Source organism: Mirounga angustirostris, unplaced genomic scaffold (assembly GCF_029215605.1).
Source record: "Mirounga angustirostris isolate CCGP_5_RB_7025 unplaced genomic scaffold, mMirAng1.0.hap1 SCAF_6, whole genome shotgun sequence".
NCBI classification, from domain to species: Eukaryota; Metazoa; Chordata; class Mammalia; order Carnivora; family Phocidae; genus Mirounga; species Mirounga angustirostris.
In genome coordinates, this window is record NW_026991714.1 from 6210784 (window position 1) to 6225485 (window position 14702).

The 14702-nt window shown below is 39.5% G+C and overlaps 2 protein-coding genes across 6 annotated transcripts in view; both read left to right on the top strand.

Moving 5' to 3' along the window:
• ATF6 (activating transcription factor 6) overlaps nt 1-14702 on the top strand; it is a 212680-nt gene that overhangs the window by 120509 nt on the left and 77469 nt on the right. The gene's annotated exons all lie outside the window — the stretch shown is intronic.
• On the top strand, nt 1182-4633 carry LOC123845888 (proteasome activator complex subunit 3-like). The gene is made up of 2 exons (XM_064593811.1): nt 1182-2480; nt 2979-4633. The coding sequence occupies exon 2, from the start codon at nt 3525-3527 to the stop codon at nt 4449-4451; it is 927 nt and encodes a 308-aa protein (XP_064449881.1). The 5' UTR covers nt 1182-2480; nt 2979-3524; the 3' UTR covers nt 4452-4633.

A 14702-nucleotide genomic window follows, 5' to 3' on the forward strand; every position in this document is an offset into this window, starting at 1 on the left:
ATTACCACTCATCAGAATCTTAATCTAGGTTTAGCCCCATTGATTATTTTTCTCCTAACTTATTGACAGAAATCAGTGGGGAAATAAGCATTTTTTTTTTTTTTTTAAGATTTTATTTATGGGCGCCTGGGTGGCTCAGTTGGTTAAGCGACTGCCTTCGGCTCAGGTCATGATCCTGGAGTCATGCTTTCTCATGCTTTCTCTCTCTCTCAAATAAATAAATAAAATCTTTTTTTTAAAGATTTTATTTATTTATTTGAGAGAGAGAATGAGAGACAGAGAGCATGAGAGGGGGGAGGGTCAGAGGGAGAAGCAGACTCCCTGCCGAGCAGGGAGCCCGATGGATGCGGGACTCGATCCTGGGACCCCAGGATCATGACCTGAGCCGAAGGCAGTCGCTTAACCAACTGAGCCACCCAGGCGCCTGAAAATAAGTATCTTGAAGGATTAAATTCCAATCTGTATCCTCAGTTACATTTGTATCCAAGAGTTGACACAACAACAGTTGCTTCGAATAATTTTACAAATGGAACTCATACATAGGACCACAGAATCCTTTCTTCAGGGGCATAGTTTCAGAGTTGGAGGATATTTAAAGGATAAATCAATCCACAAATCTGTAGGTATTCCTAAAGTGAAAGTGGTGTGTCATTATTGGCATCAGTACATGCTGCACCCTGCCAACTGTGAGAAGGGAGAAACCGGAACAAGACAACACCCTACACAGCTGTTGCCAGCCTTCCTCCACCTGTTAGTACTCAGTGTTAATTTCATGGGGCGAATCAAGGCATGCAAGTGCATTAAATAATTTAAAAAAACAACTGCTGATTGCTGGTGGTCAGTGGGGAAAGAAAAATTAGGAGCTGTCATTTTCCTACCAACTGCTGCTCTAATTAACAAGGACAAGAAACATATTATGAATAAATAAAATTCTTACACCACACTAGAAAAAAAAGCAGCTGAGCCGCCCCAAAGGATTTTATATCCTACTCTCAATGAAAGAAAATAATTTCATATAAATGGCTGCCTTAGTGTCATAAATAGAAAGTAAGTCCCCATTAACTAGAAATATTTTCTCTTTGAAAATAGAGTAACAATTTGATAAACCATATATAACATTGAGGATGTTTTTCACATTAAAGAGAATTTCCATAGTAACCTCCTTGTAATCTTTCATAGCTAAAGTTATGAAGAAAATCAAGATATGGGAAAACCATGGTCATGTTTCAAGATTTGATTTTCCTTTTCTGTTTGATTACCCTATCTGAATTCCCATAACTTGAATGTAAATTTGCATGTATACAAATGTACGTATACCCAAGTCATCTCTTAGGAGAAGTTTAATGTATAAATAGAAATTTTTTCTCTAATCAAAAAAAAAAAATAATATTGAAATCTGCCTTTTCTCATCTCTCCACATCCAAAACTATCACCAGGTACTGTAATTATACTTCCTAAAACTCTCTAGAGTCTTCTCTCTGGCCCCATTGCCATCACTCTGAATGAGGCATTCTTTACCATTTGGGTTAAATCAGCAGGCGCTCTTCCTTTATTCTCTTCGTCATATCTACCTCCCCACTGAAGTCATCCATCTGTGTGGGGTTTTTTTTTCCCCCTGCCTGAATCCCTTCATTGGCTTTTATCAAATCCAACTTCCTTATGATGGCAAAGAGGGCCCTGCCTCCATGAGCTGGTCTTTGCTTACTTTTCCTGCTTCAGTTGCTGCCACTTTCCCAGATACCCTAGGATCCAACTTACCAGTAATTCTCCGGTAACCCCCCCACACCCCCGTAGAGCCAAAATACATATGCACCTTTATCCAAACACATATCTTTGAAAATATAATTCCCTCCACCACATCCTTCTTTGTCACATTCCAAGACGTGCAGTGATCTAAACACAAATTTCAGCCCCTAATTAGGGCTGAACACAGTTGACTTGAATACAACTTAAATTGCTAGTTTGTTAGTATAGGTATCTTACTATGATACATGTGTACTTGAACTCTGATGCACTCCCCAGTTCCTGCCTCAGAACTAAAGAATTTATTTTCCAGCTGCTGGAAGTCCTGCAATAGCCCTCTTCAGGAATTGTCTTGTCCCCAACTCAGGACAACTGTGAAGGGGCTTTCCTGGTTTCCCATGGGGTCAGCTGAGGCTCTGAGACTGCATCAGTGCCTAACTTCTCCCTCTGTTCTGTCTCTTCCTTTTTGTGGGTCCTTTCTCAAGAACACTCCCTAACACTCCTAAAAGCAATCTCTGTCTGCTTGCTGGGGAGACCAACCTGTAACATGTTTGTCTTATTGACACTTTCTTTTCTGTTCTAGATCTTGTGAAATTATGGTTTGCTAAAGTCTTACTAATTCAAGGTCATTTCATCAGACATGTATCGAGCACCTGATCCATGCCAGGCCTTGTCCCACATGCGATGGCAACAAATTAAGACTTGACCTATGTCCTGAAGTTTACAGTCCAATTGAGGTGACAGTTACATTCAGAACTATATTATAGCATCTTTAGAATAATCCTTTTTTGAACTAAACTTCAATAATTTAAGTACAAATCAAAGGCATGCACTGTGGTGTTGCAAAGAACAAAAGGAAAGTATCTCAGGGAAATGAAAATAAAGAAATGGAGTGAAATTTTAGGAGGTTATAGAATTTGTCTTTATGATTCTGGAAGCCTTTAGGGGAAATGCAGTTTTTTTCATTTTTTATTTTGAAGTAAGTTCAAGCTTCAGAAGAGTTACAACTAATACCTTTATATAGATTCATCAATTTTTAACATTTCTCCACATGCTTTAACATTCTTTATACATCTATACATGCACACTATTTTTGCAAACCATCTGAGAATAGTTTAAATATATCATGTCACTTTATCCCTTAATCCTGTAGTGTGTACTTAAAAAAAGGATATTCACTCTGTAACTACAATATAATTCTCAAATTCAGGATATTTGATACTTTCATTTTACAGTCCAGATTCAAATTGTTAATTATCCCAAAGAAGATGAGCTTTAAGAAGAGTCCTAGACCTTCACATTTGTAACTCAAACTAAAAATTGTATGAAGCAAGCCACAGAAGAGCTCAGAACTTTACTCACTTGATTAAAATACCACAGTGAAGGGGGAACCACTTCTGACTTTTAAGGGGAAAGCATGGGTACGCTCAAGTTACCAGTAAAGGTGTGGCTTCTGGCTCTCCAGAAGTGAGCCTTACTCTGGAGAGCTCATTCCTCGAGGTGCCTTTCAGAAGAGACTTGTGTGTCCGGAGTCCAGGGATCATGGATTTCCTTGGGCTCCTTTGTGAAGTACATCGACTTGTTGCTTGGTCTTCACGGTGCTTAAGTTTTAACGATGTTCTTTGGAGCCATCAATCCTGCGCAGGCTTCCGGCGGAGAGGCCCGGAGGTGGGGCAAACGGGGGCCGCTCCGGGGAACTGGATCCGCAGAGACTCCGCCCCCCACCTCCCCCACGTGACCCAGGAAGCGGGGCCACCCGGCTGGGGCGTCGCTGGAAGGGCATGCTCCGCGCGCGGCCCCCTCCCCCCCGCCCCGCACGGGCCGCCGGGACTCCGGGACGTCACTTCCGGCGTGGCTGGGCGTGGGCTGTTGGGAGTTGGTGGGGGCGGCGGAAGCTCAAGGCCGCCCTGCGGCGGTGGGGGGAACCCGGGTGGTGTCCGCCCCAACGCTCGACGCCCCTGGACGTCATGGCTTCCCCTCTGAAGCTGGAGCAGGACGTGCAGGGGAAAGTGGATTCGTTTCGCGCCCGCATCGCGCAGGAGGCCGAGGATCTGGTGTCCACCTTCTTCCCTCAGAAGCTGTCAGAGCTGGATAGTCGGGTCCAGGAGCTCCGCCTGCAAGACCTGTCCAGAATCCGTTCGGTGGCCGCCCTGGAGCCCCGCGCCGTGCCCGACACCGCGGGGGACGGGCCCAAGCGGGACCTGTCGCCTCTGCAGGCCCAGTCCGCGGTCACAGTGCCAGCACTGCCAGGGGGCGAGGGACAGCTGCTGCGGAGCAACCAGCATCTGGTGGAGCTGATTGAGCGGGTAAAACCCGAGATCGAGCTGCTGAGAGAGAAATGCAACACGGTGCGGATGTGGGTGCAGCTGCTCATCCCGAAGGTGGAGGACGGCAACAACTTCGGAGTGTCCATCCAGGAGGACACCGTGGACCAGCTGTGGACCGTGGAGAGCACCGCAGCCTCCTATCTGCGCCGCTTCTCCACCTACTACAACACCAGGGCCAAGCTGGTGTCTAAGATAGTGAAGTACCCCCAGGTGGAAGATTATCGCCGCACGGTAGCCGAGGTAGACGAAAACGAGTATCTGAGTGTGCGCCAGATCCTGCTGCACGTTCGGAACCAGTATGCCACCTTGCACGACGTAATCCTCAAAAACATCGAGAAGATCAAAACCCCTCGCAGCACCAACACTGACAACCTCTACTGAGGACCTTTCTCCACCCCTCTCTCCTTCAGGAGGTGGCCGAGCTGTTTAGGCAGCCAGAAGGGGTTATTAATGACTCGACAGGTGCCGAAGCGACTGGAAATGTGCATTATGTTTAGTGACAATTTCATACAGCTTTATTCTCACACTGAATACTTTTAGTGTAGCTGTTATTTGCTTTTTCTTTTGCTGAGAGGATGGGGACAAACCATCTAGTAGAAGGTGGTAGGGTTGGCCAAGGAGAAGGACTGCCATTTTTAAAAGCAGTTTTGTAGATGAATGTTGGCCAAGGTTTCTTTTTTATGGCATTGGTGACATTGAATGGTTTCAGGGGTTACTCGAAGAAAAACCTAAAGTTTAAAAGAAAGTTAAATGAAGCCTTTCCTAAGGTTCTGCTATATGTTACTTCGTTCAAACCTCAGAAATGCTCCTTTAACCACCATTTGTTTTTTTGCAAGAAAAGGGCTTTAAAGGGATGTGTTTAGGTCATTGTATGTCTCCAGTTTGGCAGATTGAAATAAAACTTGGTTTTAACATTTTATGATGTACTAAGTGTGCTTATCTGAACTGTAATCTTCAGATGTATAGGATTTCTGTCTTCCATTTGGACTTACACCCTTGATGTTTTTCAGCTCTGTTGTGTAAGAAAAATGAGCATATAAAGAGTAACAGATCTTCATTGTTCTAAAGAAATGGACAGCCCTACCTCCCTTAGAATGAAGAGGAATCTGTGAAAACTGCTTCCTTGCACAACTTTCTACCATCTCCGCATCTTCCGGTTTCCTTTCACCCAGCTTAGAGTTTCTTCTGTGTATTCATTTATCTCATAAGTTCCTGCTAAATCCTTTAAGCTTTGTATCACGTTTACTTTTTTCCCCCCCTCAATTGAATTTCATCTCCCTTCCCCTTTTGTCTCTTGAGATATTTCTTATGGTCTCTCATTCGAATTTCTGTCTCACATTATATGAATTATTATTTAAATCTAAAGACTCTAAAATGTGACTTTTGAGTTTTTTCCTCCTGCTTTTGCTGCCTGGTTGAGAGGAAACCATTAACTTTTCAGTGATGATCTATACTGTTGACATTTTTCAAGTCCAGCATTTCCAGATTTCAGTTGCAGGTAAAGTGAATTATTGCACTCTGAGTCACCTCATGCATTAAAGGGAATTTCTTGCTTCGGATGTGATGAATCCTTTGTCCATCATGGCTTTTGTTCAGAATTTTATATTTTCTGATGATAAATATACTTTAGTCAGCCTAAGGATGTCTATTCAGAACACCTTGTTTTAGTATTAATATTATTTGAGGATCTTCATCACTCAGAAGCACCATGTGTGGAAGTTATGTAATAAACACATTGGGAAGAAGCACGAGTGGGACTTAGTTTTGATACCTTTTTATGTATAGGAATGAGATTATTTCTGTGCGCAATGGATAGCTTCATCTCTTTTTCCCATTCAGCTAACAGCTTGTGCCCAGAATCCTCATAATATTTTTGAAACTATATGCATACGTAAGTATGACCTTAATCTTTTAAAATATTTTATAGTAATACTTTCATGCAATAAATTATTTCTCAAATGAGTTTTTGGTGGGAAAATTATGAGGGACGAAATTTATTTTTTGTGAGGGATGAAAATGTATTTCCCATTGAAATTTCTTTTCTGCATAAGATCCTCAGAAACGAGGTGACCATATAAGAGTCCAATATCTATTTTAAAACTTGTTTGTAATTCTACCTTTTTTTCCTTTTTTTAAATAGTATCTTTGTAAGGATATAGTTCTTGCTACAAATGCAGTCGCCTTCTGAACTTGCTTATGGATAAGGTCAAAACATGAATAATCTCTTCTTTCCCCATATAATGAGTGAAGTCACTTCTGAAACGAGACTTTTTCTTCAGTAGTTTCTCTTCAAGTGTGTTTTGGTTGCCAAGGGTGAAAACCAGTGTGAACCTTTGTGTACAGACTTCACTCCACATGCTGTTAATAAAAACATTTCCTATTTATCAGCAAGAATTGTTTAAAATGTAAAGCAGAGATGTTTTCTTTTGTATGTTTTTTAGACAAGATGTATTTCCGAGTTTGAACTGTACCACATTATTTATGGTGGGTGGTTTTTTGTTTTTCTAAGGTGGCAGGGATCCCCATTAGGTTCTCCTGAGGTTGGTGACAGTATCTGTCCAGGAGGGGTCTAATACTAGATGCCTGGCATTTCTTCTGCTTTCATTTTCCTTACGTGTTTCACCTGAAGGAGTGAAAAGACATTTCTCCATGAGGAAAGTGAGTTAGAGACATAAAATTCTGTTGCAGTCACCTTTGATTTTTAAAATTTTATTTATAGTTTTATCTAGAAAATGCACCTTGGGCCTGTTCTTACAGAAATGGATATGAATATTTTCTATTCTAACCTGTATAGATTAGAAAGATTTGTAAACTGGTTTAGTGAAACTTTATTTTCAAAGTAAACTGAAAAATGATAGCGAGGTAAAACAAGTTTATTCTTTCGTTGAACTTCTGAGAAGACTCTTTCAAATCTGACTTTAAACATCAGGAACAACAACAACAAAAGATATGGCCCAACTGAAAAACCTCTGTTTGTATTTGACATTTCCCCCTCAAGGGTTCTCTTTATTTCCCTTGTAAGGTGTTCTATCTGAATCACAAAAGTGCCAGGAACCCTACATCAGTTCACACAATTTGGCAGGCATTTAATTGCACACAGTTTGTAATGGACAATGTAAGGGAAGTCCAAACTTGCTTAGTTTTCAAGCATAGTTAATCTTCTGAGGTTTAAAATATCTGTTCATGCATGATATAACTATCACCTTTTGCATGTTCCTTTTACTCTGAAGCTGTCAAACCTATGCCAGATTGAAACAAATTGTCTCTAACACCCAGGCACGCCTTTTACTAAGAAAATATGCTTGTCCTTTGTAGTTAAGGGTGTTTGGTATTTGCATTTTCCCCCTGTCCTAACAGTGTATCAAACTAAATTGGAGCTGGAATGCTTTTATAAAGTCCCTTCCGCAAAAATTAGGTCCTTTGTGATTTTTCCCTTTCTTGCAAATGGTTGCAAAAGCTCTTAAAATAATAGACTTATTTTAAGAGCTGGTGTAAAAACATAGTTTCTGATATATATTATTTGCCTATTATTAGTACTCACAGCTCCATCTTTTGTTCTTTTTAAAAAAGACCGCTGAACTGAGAGAGAATTGTTTTGATGTTTTATTTTTAAAAAATAGTTTTAAAAACTTGGGGATTAAGTAATTTTAGTTTTAAATGCCTTTTGTAATTTGTGAAAGCTACTAACTCAAATTTGATTGGAAATTTGGAAATTGGTAGATCTGGCTTTTAGAAATGAGTGAAAATACCTTTCTTAAATCATATAAATGATGTAGAAGAGGCTTAATTTTAAAGTTCTTAAACTTTGGAGCATAGAGGGGTTTTTTTTTTTTAATTACTGAATTGTTTATAAATTCCAGGGTTGTTAGAGGCAACAGTTTTTATAGTTTTTACGAAGTTTTCATGTGTCTCCAGAATTCTTACCAAATGGCCTGAACCATTAATAGATAACTGTGTGATCAGTTTTAAAGTTTAAAAGCACTCTCTTAACGCTCAGAAATTCGGAAAAATAAATGAAGAAATTACCCATAACCCTCTAGGTCAAAATTACTGAAATGTATATGTGGGTTTCATTTATTTTAAAGAATACATAAGTGTTTTTAAATCATCGCAAATTCATTATGCATATTTCTGTAGAGGATAAGCATCTTAACAATATTATAATTTCATTTGATACCCCAGATTCAGATAGCAATAGATAAACCCCCTTTCATTCTGTTTTTCAAGGATCCTTATGGCTCTGTCTCCTGTGAGAATATTTGAGTTGGGGAAAGTAGAGTGTGGAAAATAGAGATCTGGTAGCCAGGAGGACATGTGTCTAGATGACTGGGAGAATGTCTAGGTATTTAGATTAGGATTTTACTCTGCTATTGGGTTGGGGCTCCATATGGCATTAGCAATATAGTTGTAATAATTTTATTATTTAGTGCTTATTCCCCCCCCCAAGAAAAGCGTATTAATTACCTGTTTAAAATATGTACAAGAGAGCAATTACATTATTTTATACTGAATAGATGAGTTATTCCTGCTTGCATGATTTGTTATGAGTAGGAGGGAATCCTACTTCCTTTTTCAACATTTAAACATTTCTGAAAGATCCGATTGTGCACTGACATCAAGGCATTTTTTAGAAATTACTGATCTTTTTGAAGAAAACAAAGGACTCAGTCAGTTAAGAAACAGGTGCTGGACCACCCTTGTTCTCTGCACTGGAACACTATACTGCTAACGCATGAGTATCTGCCCACCTTGAACTGAAATTATCCATGGGAAACAGTACACATTTAGAAGTTTCATGACTTTTCGTCAGCAATAATAGGTGCTTTATATTAGATGACCATACATTTGTCTGTTGTTTTCTTTATTGTGCTAAGTCTTTTTTTTTTTTTTAAGATTTTATTTATTTGAGAGAGAGCACACACCAGCAGGAGGAGGGGCAGAGGGGGAAGAAGGACAAGCAGACTCCACGATGAGCACGGAGCCCAACACGGGCTTGATCTCCCGACCCTGATATCATGACCTGAGCCAAAATCAAGAGTCGGTCGCTGGTCAGTTGGTTGCTTAACCGACCAAGCCACCCACGTGCACCCTATTGTGCTAAGTCTTCAAGTTCCTAAAGGTCAGTTAGGAGAATTTTATCAGTGAAGCTTAGTGAGCCCCGTCAGTCACATTTAAAATGTCTCTCTAGTAAGCTAAATTTAATGAATTCTCTCACATAGAGAATGTCAAGCATTATTTTTACTAGCAGGCGCTGATGAACAGGAGGTGAACCTACAATCAGAATTAGGTTCCTTTTACAATTTGGCCACTTGTTTTAGCTTTGTTATTTAAGCTCACTTTTACAAAGTTTTACAATCTTATGTTGGAAACGATAACATTTCCTTCAAATACTCTTGCTTTCAAAGTGTAAAGCATTTTGAAATTGTTGAATATAGTTTTCAATTTAAATTTTTTGAGGTTGAGAGGTGTGCTTTCGCCCCTGTTAATTTTACACATGGAGAAATTCAGACCCAGAGAGTTACATAGTGTCACAACTCCTGTGACAAAGTCTAGAAGCCAAATCATCTTCCATTTCAGGCTAGCGCTCTTTTCACTGCACTACACTATCTCCCTGTTATCAATAAATGAGATTATGTTAAAAGAGAGTTTTTCTAGAAACATGCAAACTAGTAGAATTCCACAAATTAACATGTCCTTATGAAGTGGTGTGTTATTCTGCAATATTTAAGAGAAGTTGAAATGTTTCTAAACCTGTAATATTTTTACTTAACTAAAGATTGTGTAAAGAAAAATTTTTTTAAATCTCTAAGTTTATGTTAAATGTAATTTGGTTATAAAAATGATTCTTACTAAACAAAACCCAGGAGTCTCAGTAGCTCTAATCCCATATCGTTCTGAGGAGGAGTTATTCTATACCATCAGCAATGCCTCTTGTGTTAGAAGATGGTGCTCTTAGAGCATTTGGGGACAGACCAGGAGAAGTATGTTACAAGAGTTTTTTCACTTTCTTAATGTATGGATTTAAAATTTCCCACTGACCAACTCCGCCACCCTAATCTTTACCACCAAAGAATTGCTAAGTGGAGTTGTTATGGTGTTAGGCCTGCTATTCCTGATAACCTACAGAATAAAGGGCAGGGAAGCAGAAGAGCTGTAGTGTTTTGTTGGGGAGGAAGCCCGAAAGGGCCATTTCCCAAAAGAAGTTTATCCCGTAGCGCTGCACTGTGTTCCGCACAGTAGGTACCAGTCTTCGGGTGTAACCAGTCATTGAGGTAGGCTGTAGGTATAAAAGGCACACAAGAGTTTGAGGGCTTAGTATAAAGAAAAAGTAAAATGTCTCAATTTTTGTATCGATTACATGTTAAATGATAATATTCTGGCTGTTCTGGGTTAAATAAAGTAGATTATTAAAATGCCACACGTTTCTTTTTACTTTTTAATTGTATCCTAGAAAGTTTAAAGTTACCTGTATGTATAAAGTTGGACAGCACTGCACGAGAGCTAAGATTTCTGAGGTAATTGGGATGAGCCTTGAATCTGAAACAGAACTTTATTATGGGGACATGGTATTTCATTAAGTCTGGACTTTTTGATTTCTAGTAAAATTTGTATTAGTTTGCCATCCATTTCATAATGTGCAATTCAGTAAAAGCCATTCAGGGAGAGGCAAAACTTTGTGAACCAAGCCTCTGTGGACTCCAGCTTGATCTTGGAACTTAGAATGCCTGAAGGAGTGGATGGCTAGAATGCCCCGTAAGCATGCCTTCTAAATAGCATGTCTGTTACCCAGACTTTTGGGGAAAGCGTAGAGTACTAGTAGTCTGTATGGCTACTTCAGGGCAGCTTTGTATGCATTAGAAACCAAATAGATGGTAAGTTTGGCATCCTATTATAAAAATTGAGACAAACTGTTTCTGTGTGGATGAAAGAATAATGTACCCCTGGTGCCTACAGATACCTATAGGTGAAGTCAGGCTGTCCCGCAAGGAGCAGCGTTTGAACACTCAAATCCCCATAATTCCATTGAATTCCCATAATATTGTTTCTTTATATTATCTTTATGTCTATATATATTCTCTCTCCATAAGTTCCTTCAGAATAATGATTTTTTTAATTCACTCTTCTGGGGTTTTGCCTGTAGTAAATTTCTAAAGTATTTTGAATTAAATTGAACTAAACCAAAACTAGGTCAAGCTACGGAAAATTGTTTCTCCCTTTTCTAAGACATACAGTCAATAAGTGAGGCACTGTGCTACAATTGAACATGTATGTGGATGTGTACCCAGAAATATGTGACAACAGACTTAGGTGTGAGACCCCTAAACATCGGATTCAGAAGTAAACAAAGGCCAGTTCCTGGCTTCTAATTAGGCTTTTTCATGTCACAATAATATGAATGTTTTTAAGTACTCCTGGCGGCTCTCCTTCGATACTCCCAGTAATTTCATTAAGCCTGTTCACCCGGCGACAGCTGCAAGTTATTCCAAACATCTGTGCCGAATCCCCACTGAAAACAACTCTCTCACCCCATTAACAACACCAGTAATTCCTTATTACTTTTCTAGCCACGAGTTATGGAGAAATAAGTCTAGTATATCAAAGAGGGAAGAATCCTGAAAATTGTTTCTCAGAACTGATTCTCTATGCTCATGCACGTAACGCTTTACCTTCCAGATTTCTGTACTTAAAAAGTTAGTTTCTTTATAGTACTTGAAATTTAATATAGTTTGTTAAATAGTTAAGAAGGAATTCTTTTAGATTTTATTAAGTTTTATTTGCTAATAAATATAAAGACTTAAAACATTTTGCATAAAAATTATTTCAGAGGGGTCGGTTAAGCGTCTGCCTTCAGCTCAGGTCATGATCCCAGGGTCCTGGGATCGAGCCCCGCATCAGGCTCCCTGCTTCGTCTCCCTCTGCCCCTCCTCCCACTCATTCTCTCAGTCTCTCTCTCTTTCTCTCAAATAAGTAACTAAAATCTTTTTAAAAATTTTTCATAAATTTTATACAGTTTAGAGTAAGTATAGTGAACTCAACACACCACTGCCTTATTCCTCTGCTTCTTTAATATTGGTAAATATTTTTCTTTGCTTTTTCCCCTACATTTATGTTGTGGGACAAGCACACAATTACTGAGAACGCATTACCTGTATATTTCACAACTTACTCCAATACTTCTATCAGGCACCCATCCAGAACTGAAGGAATTGGACTATATGGTTGCTGTTCTGTGGAAGAGTAATACTCAACTCTGCTTATGAATAATTAACAGATGGCATGAAAAAAAAACTCTTAGAAAGTCATTTTTATGAACCTCATGAGCTGAGGGTTAATATTTTCAATAAGAAGGCAGTAAGTCAAGTGTAATTCTTTTGCATTTAAACTCCACATTATTGCATTTTATTTGTTTTTAAAAAGATTTTATTTATTTGAGAGAGAGAGAAAGTACGAGCAGGAGGAGGGGAGAGGCAGAGGGGGAGGGGAGAGGCTGGCTCCCCACTGAGCAGGGAGCCCGATACGGGGCTCGATCCCAGGACCCTGAGATCACGACCTGAGCTGAAGGCAGACGCTTAACCAACAGAGCCACCCAGGCGCCCCCACGTTATTGCATTTTATTATAAGAAGTCTAAAGATGGTACAAGTAGTTTAGTAGGAAGAATACATTGATTCTGATGAATGTAATATCTTTAGATTTTTCTTTTTTAAATTTATTTACATTCACTTAACATTATAGTGTATTACTTGTTTCAGAGGTAGAGTTCAGTGATTCATTAGTTGTATATAAGACCCAGTGCTCATTACATCATGTGCCCACCTTAATGCCTCTCACCTATTTACCCCATTCCCCTCCAGCACCCCTCAGTTTGTTTCCTGTGGTTAGGAGTCTCTTATGGTTTGTCTCCCTCTCTGATTCCATCTTGTTTTATTTTCCCTCTCTTCTCCTATGTTCCTCTGTTTTGTTTCTTAAATTCCACGTAGGAGTGAGATCATATGATAATTGTCTTTCTCTGATTCTTAGCATAATACCCTATAGTTCCATCCACATCATTCCAAATGGCAAGATTTCATTTTTTGATGGCTGAGTAGTATTCCATTACACATACACACACACACACACATCTTCTTTATCCATTCATTCGTCGATGGACATCTGGGCTCTTTCCATAGTTTGGCTGTTGTGGACATTGCTGCTATAAACACTGGAGTGCAGGTGCCCTTTCAGATCCCTACATTTGTATCTTTGGGGTAGATACCTAGTAGTGCAATTGCTGGGTCGTAGGGTAGCTCTACTTTCAACTTTTTGAGGAACCTCCATACTGTTTTCCAGAGTGGCTGCACCAGCTTGCATTCCCACCAACAGTGTAGGAGGGTTCCCCTTTCTCCGCATCCTTGCCAACATCTGTCATTTCCTGACTTGGTAATTTTAGTCATTCTGACTGGTGTGAGGTGGTATCTCATTGAGGTTTTGATTAGGATTTCCCTGACGCCGAGCGATGTTGAGCACGTTTTCATGTGTCTGTTGGCCATTTGGATGTCTTCTTTGGAAAAATGTCTGTTCATGTCTTCTGCCCATTTCTTGATTGGATCATTTGTTCTTTTGGTGTTGAGTTTGATAAGTTCTTTATAGATTTTGGATACTAGCCCTTTATCTGATATGTCATTTGCAGATATCTTCTCCCATTCTGTCAGTTGTCTCTTAGTTTTGTTGACTGTTTCCTTTGCTGTGCAAAAGCTTTTTATCTTGATGATGTTTAAACTTTTAGAAAGATTATGAGTATTGGCAACAACAAATGAAGTCAGAATAGCTTGATTAAAGCAAGCAAACATAGGGACACCTGGGCGGCGCAGTCGGTTAAATATCTGACTTTTGGTTCAGGCTCAGGTCATGATCTCAGGGTTGTGAGATCAAGCCCCATGTCAGGTTTGTGCTTAGTGTAGAGTCTGCTTGAGATTCTCTCTCCCTCTGCTCATGCTCCTTCTCCCTCTCTCTCTAATATAAAATAAAATAAATCTTAAAAAATAAAACAAGCAAATGTAGCTTATTAAAAGAATATCTCCTTCGGACGCCTGGGTGGCTCAGTTCATTAAGCAACTGCCTTCGGCTCAGGTCATGATCCTGGAGCCCTGGGATCGAGTCCCACATCAGGCTCCCTGCTTGGCAGGGAGTCTGCTTCTCCCTCTCACCCTCCCCCCTCTCATACTCTCTCTCTCTTTCATTCTCTCTCTCAAATAAATAAAAATCTTAAAAAAAAAAAAGAGTATCTCCTTAATTCTATAGTATGTGCTAATTTTTTGTTTTGCAAGTACACAGATTGAGACATAAACCTAGGGATTACACGGAACATGCTCGTTCTGTAATAATGTTTTGCAAAACAATCTTCAGCTCCCTAAGGAAATTTAAGCATTTGAAAATTGAAATTAAAAATGGCATTTGAAAATTGAGAAATGAAACCTTTGATAAAAGCAAAGGCTATGGGAATTATCCCAGCCAGAAAGAAATATTACTCATTCCTTTTAACTCTTACATTCCTCCTTCAGAAACCATTTAAATTTACTCAAAAAGATTTAATTTAAAAGTTCTGCCTAGAACTTAAATTTTAAAATTCTGCCTAGGGGCGCCTGGGTGGCTTA